This window comes from Leucopleurus acutus (genome assembly GCF_964270905.1).
Source record: "Leucopleurus acutus genome assembly, chromosome: 5".
Lineage (NCBI taxonomy): Eukaryota > Metazoa > Chordata > Mammalia > Artiodactyla > Delphinidae > Leucopleurus > Leucopleurus acutus.
Genome location: NC_139147.1, coordinates 81081377 through 81097964, shown reverse-complemented (window position 1 = coordinate 81097964; position 16588 = coordinate 81081377). Strand labels below are relative to the sequence as shown.

Below are 16588 nucleotides of genomic sequence, written 5' to 3'. Positions count from 1 at the left end.
CAGACGCTGTGCTAGACGGTTTACAGATTTTCTCCTACTAAAATTTCACAACACTACCAGTAAACGCTTTGCCTAAGGTTTGTAGATAAAGCAGCTTAGTGTCAGGCTGGGAGCGGGGAGGGAGCATGTTCTCACCGCTAGGAAGTGGTGGAAGCTGAATCCGAACCTAAGTCTGCTTCCAGGGCCACTCCTCATCAGCCTCTTCTTTGCGAAACCGAGACAATTTTCTCCTAGGTTTGTTAGAAGATAAAATATGATCTAAGCTGTGCATCAGCCGTACTGTTGGCGTGGAGTCATTGTCCCCGCCCATTTCGCCCGCGTCCTTCCTCTCCGGCGTACAGCGCCTAGCTCTAGGTGAATGAAATTCCGAGACTCGTAACCAAGATAAAACCTCCCTCCCGCAATTGGTCAGTGCTGGAGGAGGAGCCCCGTGATTGGTGGAGAGTCCAAGGAGGCGGGCGGAGGGAAACTGTGTGTACCGCGATGCCGGCTTTTGGAACCCTTCCCCACCACCAATCTTTACGTAATTTTCTGCGACTCGCAGGTGCCGGGGCTGAGTGGATTCCTGCGGCGGCACGATTCTCTGACGTTTCCCCTTCTAATTGGCCGGGAGCTGCGGCTGCAGTTCCGAAGCCTAACTGGCCGGCCTCACCGCCTCGGAGGTGAAGTGTACTGCGCTGATTGGCTGTGAGGCGCCGGCCGCGTGTGATGTCCCGAGCAGCGATTGGCTCTGGCCCGCTGGGTGCTTCTCTCGCCGGGACTCGGGACTCCCGGGAAGTGGACTGGTAGAGGAGGGGGGCAAGCTAGCTGTCGCTCCCGACTAAGTCGGAGACTCCGGCGTGAGGCGGCCTCTCAGGGCCGGGTGGGCTGGCGAGCCGACGCGGCGGCGGCGGCGGAGGCTGTGAAGAGTGCGGGGGTCAGGGGCCCGCACAGAGAGACCATGGCCCCGCAGAACCTGGGCACCTTCTGCCTGTTGCTGCTGTACCTCATCGGGGCCGTGATCGCCGGGTGAGGAACTGGCATCCGCGGGCACGGGGCCCTTAAGTCAGTCTTGGCTGGGGAGGGGGCTTGAGGGAGGAGGGGGCATTGTCAGACTGGGGGAGTGGAGAGGGGCGTTGCTATGGTGAGGCGGTGGAGCGGAGGAATGGGTAGCGTGGGCCAGGCTTGTGGGGTGCAGAGGAGAGCAGAGGGTGATACGGGTGAGAGGGGCTTAGACCCAGAAGACCTAGAGCTAGATTTGCCTAGAGAAGTGGGGGTTGGATGCAGTGCCAAAAGCAACGTGGTGTGAGGGGGCTGCTGAGCTGGAGAAGAGGACGATGCAGTGTTGAGCCTGCAACAAGCCATTGGGCGGACATTAAGTGGGTGGGTTATGATGCCAGGCCAAGTGAGGAAGTGGGGAGGACAGGTTAGGGAGGCCATGCTGGGATTGAAGGAAGTTGGATTGAGGGAGCAAGGCAGACCCTTGGGAGAGCCCTTGTACTTCTCAGCTTCTTGAGATGCTGAGCCTGAGTTGTCATCATGCCTCACTGTCTCTCCATGGAGCATTCTTAGGAAGCTGAATGGTATTACGAGCGGGGAAAAAACATTTCCACTACTACACCAATAGGTAGTAGACTGGGATTCTAGTCCACCCCCCCCACCCCCACCCCACTTACGAATTATGTGACCTTGAAGGAACATTTTAATTCTCATCTGTGACATGAGGATGATAATGTGCCACCTGTTTGAAGGAAGTAGGACCACCTGAACTCTTGAGATTCTCCGGCCTTTAATAAGATCCACTATCGTATAGGCCTGCTGACCACAGGGTATGATATGCCAGGCTCATATTTTAGAATGTGGGGAATAGTAAAGTCGTAGCTTTTGACAAATTTATAGGTTACTCTGAATGTAGAAAGCACTACCTAGCAGAGCTTTAAACTTTAAGTACTTGTTATTCTCTTAAAAGTTTTTTCCCTGTGCATATATGCTTCAACTTTGTTGGTTTTTTTTTCTTGTGAAACATATTAAATTTCTGAAAAAATTAACTTCTCCTAGGTAATGCTTTATTGGGTTTTTAAACATGTTTTTTGTTAGTATTTTGCACTTAAAGGAATGGGTACCTTAAGTTGTTTAAACAAGATGTCAGGATAAATACTGTTAGTACTGTAGCTATAAACTTCAGTTTTTCCTAAAGGATTCTCTTGGGAACCGTCATGTTGATGCTGAGTTATGCCAGCCATCTTTTCCCTGTATTTTTCTCAGCTGTTACGTAACCATTTTTATATTAAGTATATCCTAAGCCTCATTTTTTATATAGCTAGCTCTTTTGTCATTAACATTAGTGAAACTTTTGATTTATTTAGTTCTTGTCTCAAGAGATGTCAAGTTTTTGCAGATTTTGGGGGTGTGGCGATAAAGCACCTAAATAATCCTCATGGAACCCCTTGTCAGTGATAGTTCTTAAAATTTATACATAAAATGATTAAATGATTTTCCTGAAGTGTGACTAAGAGCTTATGAAATACATTTTTTTAAAAAGTTCTGTCATATATTACGTGGATCTTGATACCCCAATGCATTTTTCCGCACTGCATTTTAAAATTACCATCATTACTACATCATCTCCCTGTGAACAACTTTCCCATCCCTTTGGTTGAGAAAATGCATTTTCAGAGTAATTTCTGCTGACTCTGGCAAAATGAATAGACTTTTGTGAGCATGCTTATTTATTCATTTCATTCAACGAATATTTATTGGTGTCTTCTATGGGCTGGCTATGGTCCCTGCCCTAAAAGTTTGTTAGTCTTTATTCTGTCTTCCCATTGGCCCTTCCTGCAAAGATTCCCTTTACAATTAATTTGGTTCCAACATAGTTCCTGGCAAGGAGGTCAGTGGATCTCCACTTTATCTCCTAGCTCATGCCATGTACATATTTGCAGCTGCTGGGACTTATAGGCGCCTGCATATGGGTTCCAGCAGCTGTCTCTAATTAAGACTTGACCTAGACAAACTAGTATAACCACTAGTAATGACTGCAAAATTGAAATTTTCTCTCTCAGCAAAAAACTCCACAACTCATCCATTCAAATGGGTGTTATTCTCTCTTCAAGCTTTTTATTTGGGCTTTGACTTAACCTCTGTGTTAACCTCTGAAGTTAACTTCAGTCACTTCATCTTTAACATTCCAAGAGTGCTACTGTTAGAACATTTCTGTGACATAATCTTTTTGAACAAAGAAATTCATCCTTTGAGATTGACCTTTGGAAGCAGTCAAAAGTCATTTGAAGTCAATAATAGGGGAGATAAATGAGAGTCAATTTGAGTATACAGTTCTTGGTTGAAAATGATGTGTGACCATAAAATAAGAAAATGACTTTCTTGACTAAAGGTAGTTCTAAGAGAAGAATGCCAGAGATATTTTGAATAATTCTAGTATTGTTCAAAAAGTACGTAGCCTCTCATTGTGATTACTTCAATATGAGACTCATTACAAATTCTGGTGTGTTCTCTTTTTAGTCATTCTTTTTCGTGTGTCACGTGGGTACCTTCATTTTCCTACCTCTTTGCTCAGACACAAACCTAAATGTAAAGGAAAAAATTTCATTTTTAAAAATGTAATGTATTAACTCTTCAATGAAATATCTTCTCCCTCTCCCCCACCCTCAGGCGAGATTTCTATAAGATCTTAGGGGTGCCTCGCAGTGCCTCTATAAAGGATATTAAAAAGGCCTACAGGAAACTAGCCCTGCAGCTTCATCCTGACCGGAATCCTGATGATCCTCGAGCGCAGGAGAAATTCCAGGATCTGGGTGCTGCTTATGAGGTGAGTCAGGAAAAGGATAAAGTGTGAATAAAACCTACAGATACAGAAAAAGCCATGTAATGCTGAGTAACACTCCCATTTTTCAAGTCACTTTTTAAAAAAAAATTGACAATAGATAAAAGTAGCAGTTGATGCTATATTGTACATTAATGTTAGTAGGTGCTACTTCCTGCCCTTTTCATTTCAGTATTTGTCTTATTAAGGAGAGTAATGTTGAAAAAGACGAATGAAAGAAAATAGGATCGGTAGGTTAATACGTAGATTGATGATCAATCAATCCGTTTGAGAGTTGGAGCCAGAAACAGAAATAAAATCTAAATGAGGATTGCAAATCCACATGTGCCCATGTGGATCAGGCAGATAACATTCAGGGCAGGTATAAGATAAAACAGGAGAGTGGATATTCTACCTCCATGTTAGGAATCAGTAGCGATTGAAGAGGACTGTGACAAGCTGAAGACTTCTTGCCCCATTTCAAGGGAACAGCTGTTATTCAACACCAGCCAGTTTTTGCCATATACAGATGCAACCACTGTGTTTGCACACCGTGGCCAGATCATTTAATTTTTCAAGAGGAGTGGAAATCCTGATTTTTTGGTAAATTCTCCTGGTTGTAAAATGTTGGTAACTAATTCAATTTAAAATTTTCTTTTTCGTGCAAATCAAAGAAAACACAGCTGTAGTTTGAATTTGCAACCTGTAATCTAGAGGTCAAAATACTTTCATGTGTATCATCTCATTTAATCTTCATTAGGACACCTTGAGATTTGGTAGAGCTGGGCATATTCTTATTACCATTTAAAAAAGTGTTTTTAACAACACAGAGGAATATTTACTGAATGCTTAATAATCTTTTTACTATTTGAAAAACCATTATACACAGAACCTTTCAACACAGTGGTGAAAAAATTTTACAAATAAGTCACTGATAATCTTTCATATGTATTAATTTAGGAGTTAGCTGTTTTGTGTGTGTTGCAATTCACCTTTCCCCTAGAAATAGACTACTATTATTCTGTGGTTATACTTTTTCTTTTCAGCTTTATTGAGATATAATTGACAAATAAAATTGTAAGATATTTAGAGTATATATTGTGATTACTTGGTACACATATACATTGTGAAAGGATTTCACCCATCTAGTTCATCCATCACCTCATATATTTATTGTTTTGGTGAGAACATTTAAGCTCTGCTTTCTTAGCAGATTTCAGTTATACAATACAGTGTTATCAATTCTAGTCACCATTTATTCACATTTTCTAAAAGGGCACAGAAAAAAATAATTTGACTCCAAAAGTCAGAGAGCTACAACTTCTGAATTCAAATTAAATCCCTGTATAGTGAGAAGACTGAAAACAAATCTGAAAAATATTTTAGTGGAAAAAACCCAGAAGGAAGGGATCCCAAGGCCTCCTAGGTTAAAGAAGTGAATGAACCAAAACAGTGACTTATATACCCAGGTGAAACCTAGAACTAATGGGGTTTCCCTTTCTTCTCTCAACACCTGTAGGACCAAAGTTCCTAACCTCGGGCCCACAAATAAACTTGAGAGGGTTGGTGGACCCTCCTAAATTACTGTATGTAACATTTTCTTTCTCGTTGATAATATGGATTCCATATTTCACACTGTATTTCCCATGCGTATTCCCATTGCTTGCTAGGAACCCAATAATCAAAAATATTTTCTGGGGAAGCTGTTGCTAAGAATTTACCGTGCTCTTTAAAAACTCTACCATGGGCTTCCCTGGTGGCGCAGTGGTTGGGAGTCCGCCTGCCGATGCAGGGGGCGCGGGTTCGTGCCCCGATCCGGGGGGATCCCACGTGCCGCGGAGCGGCTGGGCCCGTGAGCCATGGCCGCTGAGCCTGTGCGTCCGGAGCCTGTGCTCCGCAACGGGAGAGGCCACAGCAGTGAGAGGCCCGTGTACCACAACAACAACAACAACAAAAAAAAACTCTACCATGTTCTTTAGCCATGACCTAGGCAAGGCTATACATAGATCATTCATGATATTGCAGTTTAACTCTTAAGAACCTTTCTGGTCACTAGTTCAAATTTTCTTTTTTCTTTGTATCATTCACTTGATTGCCTGCCTTTGGTCCTTAGATAAATTAGTGTTCACAAGTCAGAATCCCAGTAAAGTAAAGTTGAAGAGTCTTTTGTGAATACAAATCTGTCTTCTCTACTGAGCTGGGATTACTACTGGCATTTTAATTAGTTGAGACTCTGGTTGGTTGGCCAATCAACTAAGAAACTCCTTTTTTTCTTTTAATAATAAAAGTTTCCAAGACTATGGAATAAAGTTGCATTCCTTAGACAGAAGAAAAGTGAGGAGTAAGTGAACGGTAATAGATAACTTTAAGAGTAATTTGGGGGTAGTTATTACAGAAGCCTCCTATGTCCAAAAAGAAGCTGACTTAAAAAAATAGTCTTTGTTTTGGGGTTTTGAAATGGTGTTTCTTATGGACCCAAATGTGGGGTTCATTTCTTTGCTAAGACAGGAACAGAGAAGTAGACTTGAAAATGAAAATATTGGAAATCCAGATCACATAATAATGAGTTTTGTTTTGTTTTGTTTGTTTTTAAAGTTAACTCTGCCCATTTCTACTTCCCCAAAGTGGCTATTTTTTTAGGATATTTACCAAACTATTTTTTTCTCACCTGTTCTATCACAGTGGCTTTAGTTGAGTACTCTGGTCACTTCTAGACTAACCCATTTGTCTTTGCTTTTAAGAATGCTCACTCTCCTGTACACTGAATTTCTTTTTATCCTTCTAAATGTATCTTAAATGTTAGTGGATTTTTGCTGTGGCACCTTACACATCATTCAGGCCCTGAGCCAAAAGTGTGTCCTATTTACGTACGCCAGTTAGATCTTCCCTTTCTTTTGCTGAGTCAACAAGCCCCATCTACTTCCAACCTCACGTTTCCTGAGCCAACACAAGTATGGGTTTGAAATAACTTTCTCCTTCAGTCTGCTATCTAAATAGACATTTAAGAATATCAAATAACATAAAGTTATTCAATTTTCAAAGTTATATGTGTGCATATATTTCAGAATGCTCTAAGTAAATGGGAAGCTTTTTTTTGGGGAGGGCAAATTTTGAAGAACATTGAAGCTTATTTTGTTTTACATTCTTTAGTTCTATATATGGAATGGTCCCAATGAGAAAGCATATACCTGTGACTGAGTATGTAGTTTTCTAAAAGCATTAAAACTTCAGAAAGTCTTTTCAAATTGTGAAATTGAGCTTGAGCGTCCTTCATAGAGCAGTGTCCCTTTTCACTCTTTGCAGTTCAAACTCAGGAGGTTATGAGCTGTGTGTGGCAGACAGCATTCTTCCACAAATGGATTTCTACATGAATCAAAAGAATGAAAAGGGAATATGAAAATATTGCAGTGTAGAGCTTTCTGGAGACCTGTCATTGGAGTCCCTTGACTTACCAGTCTCTTAATGTGTGTGTGGTAGTGGGGTGCAGGGGTTATGATATAGATGTGTAGGGCTGAGCAAACTTGACGGCTGTCCTAATTTACTGCTTCTGTGACTAATGACAGTCTGTCATAGTCATGTCCTAGTTTATAGTTTAGAGACAGAATATAACATAGTGGTTAACAGCCTAAACACTGGAGTCAAACTACACGGGAAGTAAACCTGAGGAATTCATCTCACCTCTTCCTGTTACTGCCCTCACATTCATAGCCATGTCGCTAATCTCCAGCATGATATTTATGTGGCTAGGTGAGTTTTGATAAATTTAAATTAAAAACATGAATGGAGCATTGTGGAAAGTTACAAAATGAGCACTGATCAAAGAATTTAATCTGATAAAGAAAATAACTTTATAAACATGCCTTAATACCATACATAATGAAAACTGAATTCCACTAAAATTTTACACACAGTATCAGAGTTTAAAAAAACAAAAACATAAATGTGAATTCACCTTACCTGAATATTACCAACTCATAATCTTTTCTTCCACTGGCTTTTGCCCCCAGGTTCTGTCAGATAGTGAGAAACGGAAACAATATGATACTTATGGTGAAGAAGGATTAAAAGATGGGCATCAGAGCTCCCATGGAGACATTTTTTCACAGTAAGTAATTTATCTATCTGCAGGGTATTAGTGTCGGAGAATGGATCACTTAGTGATTATTAAAGAATTATCCTTGCTCCCTTGTTCAGAAGCTTTCGATGAAGAGTACAACTCAACTGATCCTTGACCAAGAGGTCATTCATCATCCTTTCTGTGGGAATATACTCCTCTATTTTCACAAAGCTCCAGAAAAGACAGGTGGCACTAAAAGGGATGTCCATCTAGCCAACCATATCAATTAAATCAACCCTGACTGTGTTGGGGGGGATATATGTCGGAAACCAGTCCATTTTATCTCCTTGCTGTCTTAGAATCTGCCAAACCACTTAATGAGCAAAGGTGATTCTTACAAGCGGAGAGAGAAATTCCTACTCTCATACCCAAAACTGACTCTTCATCCTGTCCACCAGAGAGGGATGATTATGATAATCAGCATTGTTGGAAGGAGTTGGGTTAGAGGCTCCTCATCCCAGCTTTCTGGGAGTGCTGAGAGGCTGGAATAATAAACATCTTTCCTTCCCGCTCTTTGAGCCCCTCTTTGTTGAGCATTTGGATTTTCATATGTCCTGATGATGCATAAATAGGAGATCTTGATCTGGGGTTTTATAAATAAAAAGATGTTTGAATATGCATTTCTATGGGGAGAGGATGCATTGCTTTCTTCAGATTCTCTTCAGATTCTTCAGATTCTCAAAGAGAATTTTCTTTAGATTCTCAGATTTCTTCAGATTTGTGAACGCTTCCCCAAAAGAAGTAAGAATCACTGTTGGTACAACAGCTTCCCTCATTTAGTGTTTGGGGGTGACAGTAGATTTTCAGGACGTAGGACGATGTGTGAGTAATATTATTAGGAAATCTTTCTCTTCCCCAGGATTGATTTGGCTGCTTCAGCCTACCAGGGAAGTGTCCTGTTTGAACCCCTTAGCAGTTAGAAGTGATACCCAGGGATGCCAGAAAGAAAAAAGGCTCTGCCCTTGCTCCTTCCCCACCAAAATCCTCCCTCTTTGCTTTTATTTAAGATTCAGGGAATCCATTCACCAAGATTGGGTTTTGGTTTTGTTTTTAGGAGGGGTTGGGGTTGTTGTATATTTGTCATCACTGTGCTAACATCTGAGGCTCTTAATAACCAAAACTTAACATCAAGATTAGAACGCCTATGCAATTGAAGGTCACTGTTTATAGTAATCTCAAAGTGACGCTTCTGTTACTTAACAAATTAATTTTGGTCTTATGAGACCAGAACTTCCTTTTCTGTAAGATCCAGAGTTTTACTAAGGCTGATGCTTTTTTAGTTTAATTATGTTTCCAAGATTCTTGTACAAAGCAGTAGCTTGTTTCAGCGAAGTTAGTTTCTAAAAAAGCATGTAAAGGTGAACACTACAAATGTCCAAAATTACCATTAGGTTTGGCAATACATGAATTTATATAGACTATACCCTTTCTCTCCGTCTCCATTATATCCTGATATTTGTCAGTATTGAGAGAGATTATTTTTTCATTGATTAAGAATTCATTGGCATACTGTATACACTGTACTGTGTGTCTGGACAATATTAAAAAGTAAATTTTTTTGTAGTGGGGCAATATAGTTGACATTATATAAATTGAAAATTGTGTATGATGTATGACTCCAATGTATTAAAATGTCTTTCAGTTTTGCTCACTGGTGGGACACAATATTTTATCAATGTGAAGAAAACTAAAATTGTAAGAGGTGAACTCTGATTTCTTTTCATGATGATTTTACACTTACCAACAGCTTCTTTGGAGATTTTGGTTTCATGTTTGGAGGAACCCCTCGTCAGCAAGACAGAAATATTCCAAGAGGAAGTGATATTATTGTAGATCTAGAAGTCACTTTGGAAGAAGTATATGCAGGAAATTTTGTAGAAGTAAGTCCAAACTATACAGCTATTAATATTGACTCCCAGAATGTGTTCTTATGACTAAAAACAAGAGGTTTCTACGTACCTTCTCTGTCTTTTAGGGGGTGGGGAGGTGTATAGAATTGAATTAATCATAATTCTTGGTTCATGATATGCTGTTATTATTTCATGAACTCATCACTCAGCCCAAGAACTAAATAAAACAATACCAGGAGTTATATCTACCTACATGCTACTTCCCTATTCCATTCACTTGCCTCCTTTCCCAGGTAACTGTCTAATATCCTGAGTTTTGTCTTTATTGTTCCCTTGCCACTCGTGTTTGTTTGTTTTATTACATATATAGGAATACCTGAATAATATATTGTTTACTTTCACTGTTTTTGACTTTGTAAAAATGATATCATACTATACATTATCTTCTGAGACTGGCCTTTTTTACTCACTCTTAATATTGTCAGAATTCATCCATGTTCTTGCTTATAGCTATAATTCTGCTGAAGAGAATTTCATTGTGACCACGTTGCATCAACAGGCATGTAGGTTACCTCCACTTTTTTTCAATTCCAAGCTGTGCTTTTAGGAAGTCTTGTACATATATCCAGGTAAAACTATTAATTTCCCATGTTCCCTTGCAGACCTGTTGTCTGTCATCATTGCTAATACATAATGTGCATCACTCTTTGCAGTTAGCATGCTCCTAAACAAATTCCTTTTTAATCTAATTATTGTAAAGGATGTATATGACCTTGCTATTTAAATGCCCCCATGGTAAGTTCTTTTTAAGAAAAAGTTACCTTGAGAGAGCATAGTGATTAAAAGCACGGAGTTTGGAGCTAGACTGCCTGGTTTAGAATCCTGGCTCTACCATACATTGGTTATGTGACCTTGGTCGTATTACTGAGCCTTTCTGTGCTTTCATTCTTTCCTCTGTAAAATGGAGATAATAGCAGCATCTACCTCATAAAGCTGCTATGAAGATTAAATGGGTTCATAAATATATGTGATTAGGGCCTTGCTTGGCACATACTAAGTGCTATAAAGTGTTGGCTCTAATTATTGTTATTGTTACTTATTCTGTTGACCTGGGCTTTCATATGTTCGTAGGCTTTGAGGGATTTTTCTCCAGGCATTCATGTCATCTCACTGCATGAGCACGTGCCCTGTGATTAGTAGGTGTTTGACTAAACAGGCAAAATCAAGATTACATTTCTTCATATATTTTAGCTTCTAGTGATTTAGAGGGATCAGAATGTTTACTTGCCGTCAGCTACAAGGAGATGATCGTTGTGTCTTTTCTTACGGGTTAGAGTATCTGAATCGAGACAGCACTGGAAAACACTGCCAGATTGAGTTGCCTGCAACAAGGAAGTGTTTTCATGAGGTTAATCATGACTAATCCTGGGGTGGGAGCCACAAACCAGCTTTTGAAGGCTGTGGTTGTTCTTCAGGGCTTACGCCTTACACAGCTCAGATTTCTCAAGAGATAGCAATTCTGTGCACTACTTTAACTCAGTAGTATATTGTCATGGCTTAGAAAAGGTGATTCCACACATACTATCTTTCAGTTCTCTTCTTTCTTACCCTCCTCTCTCTTCTCCACCTTTAGAATTTGAGTCAGTTAAAGATCCATTTGCTCAACTCCTATGTGGGAGCTGACTTGTAACTCCTCCAAGACTTCTCTCAGCTGTGGGTCTCCCTGAGGGATGGCTTGGGAGAGAAGGGGAAGTGCCAACCCCGGCAGGTGCGCAGAGTCCCGATCTGGTGAGGAAACCAAAGGCTGTGGGACACAAGAGAGAAGCTGATCCTGTGTGTGTACTTGCTAGGTGGTTAGAAACAAACCCGTGGCAAGGCAGGCCCCTGGCAAACGGAAGTGCAACTGCAGGCAGGAGATGCGGACCACCCAGCTGGGCCCCGGCCGCTTCCAGATGACCCAGGAGGTGGTCTGCGACGAGTGCCCGAATGTCAAGTGAGTGCAAGCACCTTCTTTGCTCTGCCAAGGGACACTTTAATCATCTCATTTGTCTAATAAAATGCCAATGGTCCATACCTAGATTTTTTTTCCCTCCCTCTCCCCCATCCTTCTCTCTCTCCCTCATGTTCTGCCAGAGGATAGAGCAAAGAAATGTACAGTTTAATTTTTTCTGAAAGTATCTATTAAGAATATCTCCTTTTATGTTTATGAACTAATAAGCAGTGCCCTTTATTTCTGAATATACTTAACAAAAATGTTGATATTTTTCCATTTTCCTACTTGGAATGTTTCCTTTTTCCTACTTGGAATACTTAGAGCAATCTTATGTGTACAGCTAACATTTCAGATTAGAGAAGTACTATTTGCTGATTTATGTTATAAATACAACTGTTTAATTGAACCTTCAATTGTATATATTAAAACTAGCTCAGTTATTTGTGGGATCAGTGAAAAAAATCAAATAGGATAAACTCTTCTGTTAGATTTTTTGATAAACATGATGCTGTCCTTTCAGGTGCACATTTATGGAAGTGCGAGTAGTTTTCTCTGTTACTGATCACTCACTTCAAGGCAATCAGTCTACTGCAGGCTTTTTTGGAGTCAGCAATCGCATGGTTATGTGATATATAGTAGCTTTGCCCTGGCTTTTGGCAAGTGGAAGGTGTAAATGGATATCAGGTGGTTTTGTCATTTAGGGATACAGGATAGTCTTCTAAGAGAAAAGGTCTGATTGAGTAGATAAAACTTTATTATCTGTATCTGGGGTTTGGTTTATATTTTCTTTCTTTATTTTTTTCTTTTAAATGCTCTTTGTCTCAGACTAGTGAATGAAGAACGAACACTGGAGGTGGAAATTGAACCTGGGGTGAGAGATGGCATGGAGTACCCCTTTATTGGAGAAGGTGAAATATTGATATTGATGTTTTATTATTGTAACTTTATGCTCTCGCCTGCTTATGAACACCTCCCACCCCCACCTCACCCCATACCTCGTGGCCACCTAGTAAATGCATATATCATTTCCAACACACTTCAGTCAGTTTTAGGACACAGAAAGCCTTTTTATGACCATCCTTAAGCATCCTGGCTGGTCCACTTAAGCAGTAGCATTACTGTTTATCCTTTGATTATCATGGCCAAAAGTTACTGTCAAGTAGCCTAAGTTAGGTCAAAGTTTAAATGTTCAGAACTTAATGGATTAATTTTAACTCAGCAATGAAAGAAGTTATGTAACTCTAGTTGGCATTAATAAGATGCTCTCAGACCTCACTTAGGGGTTAAATTTAAATCTCTAGAAGAAAAATAGCTTTAAAACATCAGATTCAGGAGACCAGTGAATCATTCCTTGTTTAGGAAGTAGGTCAAGTTATTTATTGCTGTGTCTGAGTCCCAGGTGATCCTCACTAATAATCTGAGACTTGACATAACCAGGTAGACACAGACACGCTGCTCTCACAGATAGGCTTGACAGTCAAAGCCTAAGGTAGTGGCTTTAGAAAATTCTCTCAACTGCTAAATAGATTCGCAGCGTTCAACTTGCGTGGCTTACAGTGTGCTGTAATCTCTTCTCTTCTGACAAGGTGAGCCTCATGTGGATGGAGAGCCAGGAGACTTACGGTTCCGAATCAAAGTTGTCAAGTAAGTAATCTCAGTTTAGAGGCCTTCTCTTTAGCCCTTGCTTTTCAGAGGAGTCAGGTTAGAGAAATATGGGTGGCCACCAGGGCACTTCAGACTTTTTCCTCTGTTTCATGCCCTTAATACCCTAAATACGTAACTCTACAGCCATACTGAAAATTTGGGGTTGGAGCCTAGGATTGAGTCCATTTATTTATTTACTCAGGACTTCCAAGTCCAAAAGATGTTGGGAGGAAAGCATCGATATTATGAGTAAAGAGCTGTGAAAGAGAGGCAGACAAGGAGACCAGAGATTTTAACTGAGGAAATACGGCCCCATACAAGAATGGGAGACTTTTCCATAGAAAGGAGCTTCTGTGACATGATCTGCAGCTGCTGGGCAGCTTCTCTGGTTGGCTTCTCTTCAACGTGCAGTTCTACTTACATAAGAATTTTACCTGGGACTCAGGCTTTCTTGTTTATCACTTGTCTCTTGTTACCACTTTGGAAACCAGTGATACCTCTGTTTCTAAGGATTCATTGAAACAAGGTTCCCACCCAAATATGGAGAAATGGGCCCCCAGTGCCAAGGACTTTTTTCCCTCATAGCACTCTTTAATCTCGGTGATCTTTCCCCAACCTTCCTCACCTACCTTGTCTTTCCCATCACTTCCCAGAGAAACTGGCACATGTACTGTTCCCTGAATAAACCTGGTACCTTCTCAAGTCCTTATCTTTGCCAGAATTCCCTCTTGCCCTATCCCCACCCTCCCCTGCGCCCACCTTATTTGCAGCTTCAGAGCTGATCGGGCCTTACAAGCCCAGCTCTAGAAGCCCCCCAGGACCCGTCCCTGATGCCCTTCTCCCCCAGTCCCACAGCCAGAAGTTGTCCTTCTCTCTTTTCCATAATCTAGTTACTTGTATTTTAATTACGTGCTTTGACTTCTGCTGATTGTAAGCTCCTTAAGATTAGGGTTTAATAAATCTTAGGCTACTTTACAGTCTTGATTAATACTATACACAAAGGAGTGTCTAATAAATGCCTATTTCTTGAAAGAGTGGCATTCATCCTTTTCCATGATTTTTCTAAAAACTTTTTGAACTCTTCCCAAAGAAAGACTTTGGAAGTTAATGATCTTTACCTTGTTCTGTTCTAGGCACCCAATATTTGAAAGGCGAGGAGATGACTTGTACACAAACGTGACAGTCTCCCTCGTGGAGTCTCTGGTGGGCTTCGAGATGGATATTGCTCACTTGGATGGTCACAAGGTAAGCAAACCAGTTCTCCCGCTTCCTGTCCTTTTAAAGCCTTCACATGGCTGCTGTTGAGGGTACTTCAGCCGCTTCAGTCATTTGGAGCCACGGGGACTAAGTGCTCAGGCTCTGTCCTGTCATCTTTCCTCACTCTGCTGCTGAATGTGTAGCAGTAACAACGCCACAGACCCCTCAGCTACTCAGGTGATTGCACAGCCTTTGGCAGTCTCGTCTTTACAGTCTCCGTTGGTAAAAGCCTTACTTTTTTACGTATTTCATTTTTCTTTTTCTTTTTGAAAACCTTCTCTTTCTTTGGCTCACACTGTCCTAATGATGTTTCCCCTGCCCCTTCATCCTGCTGCTCTGAGCCATGACATGGGCTCTGGGCGCCAGTACTCACTGGAAGCTGTGTGTTGTGCTTCGAGAGTACCAGTCCTGCTCCAGTCCATCCCCTTTGCTTTCCAGGTACATATTTCCCGGGATAAGATCACCAGACCAGGAGCCAAGCTATGGAAGAAAGGGGAAGGGCTCCCCAACTTTGACAACAACAACATCAAGGGCTCTTTGATAATCACTTTTGATGTGGATTTTCCAAAAGAACAGTTATCAGAGGAAGCAAGAGAAGGTGAGGGTATAATGTTTACTGTTCAAGGAAAGATGAGGTCTACATTAGAAGGATTAGAGGCTTAGGGGTGAAGTCTGCAATGACTGATTGAGAAGAGGGCCCAGTCAGTGGGTCCTAAGTAAAAAGGAAAAGGTGAGAGAGGTCAAAACTGGAAAGAGGACAAAGAAGAAGGAATGGAAGACAGCCAAAGAGCTTTCTGTCCATTTCAATTGCCTCTTATCGGATTTTGAGGGATGTATGTGTGGTATGTGTGCCTGAGACACCAAGACAGGGGCTCACCTTGGACGTGCATGTATGGGTATCCACATGCGATAAAGTTAGACATTGGTAGTTACTTGTTTAATTCAGATCCCTGGTTGTCATAAGGCCTTTTGTGAGCCTCCCCATGAAACATGTTCTTCAAACTCTGGGGAAGTCACTTTTTTGTTAACGGAGTCATTTGTTCGTTCTTTCCTCAGGTATCAAACAGCTGCTGAATCAAGGGTCAGTGCAGAAGGTATACAATGGACTGCAAGGATACTAAGAGCGAATAAAATTGGACTTTGTTTTAAAATAAGTGAATCAGCGATATTTATTATCTGCAGGGTTTTTTGTTTTTGTTTTCATTTTCGATATGCAAGTTTGGTTTAATTTTTTTTTCTTCTAATGATCGTCATGAAATGAATAAGAGGGCTTAAGAATTTGTCCATTCGTGTTGAGAAAAGAATGACCAGCAAAAGGTTTAATAATACCTCTCCCTTTGGGGATTTATGTCTGGTGCTGCCACCTGAGTTTCAAGAATTAAAGCTGCAAGAGGACTCCAGGAGCAAAAGACACAGTATAAAGGGTTGGAGTTAATTGTTAGCTATTTCATTCGAAATGCCAACTGGAGAAGTCTGTTTTTAAATACAATTTTGTTGTTAATTTTTTCTTGACTCCTGTTTCTTGTTGGTGTAGTTACCCTGTTGTCTCTTCCATCTCCATTTTGGTCATTTTTCCTTGATCAGCCTCGTTTCCCTCCTTGGGGCCTGTGAGCTAGTTGGGTTTTCCTCCCATCAAGCAAGATGAATGCACAAACCTGTGGAAGAGTGATGAAGATCCAGTCCCTGTACCCAGTTAAACACACATGGCACTTTCTAGAAAGGAGCCTGAAGAAAATTAGAGATTGGAGTAGGTGAAACAAGGTCACACAACCACCTAATTGTCCTTGAGAAAGTATATTCCCTCTCATTTAATTTGGGAATAATCAAATCTGACATGGAAACTTTACTGTTTAGAAAGCACTTTTCATGTATCCAATCTCAGTTGACCTCATGTTTGAAAAGTCTTCGGCTTGTGTTAGGAACTAGGA

General features: G+C 40.8%; 1 protein-coding gene across 1 annotated transcript; it reads left to right on the top strand.

Annotated features, from left to right (window-relative positions):
- The first annotated feature begins 566 nt into the window (after positions 1-566).
- Positions 567-16191, top strand: DNAJB11 (DnaJ heat shock protein family (Hsp40) member B11). The gene is made up of 10 exons (XM_082839930.1): positions 567-1008; positions 3649-3805; positions 7807-7904; positions 9664-9796; positions 11617-11759; positions 12585-12667; positions 13346-13403; positions 14537-14648; positions 15099-15258; positions 15717-16191. The coding sequence occupies exons 1-10, from the start codon at positions 941-943 to the stop codon at positions 15779-15781; spliced, it is 1077 nt and encodes a 358-aa protein (XP_082696056.1). The 5' UTR covers positions 567-940; the 3' UTR covers positions 15782-16191.
- Positions 16192-16588: the final 397 nt, after the last annotated feature.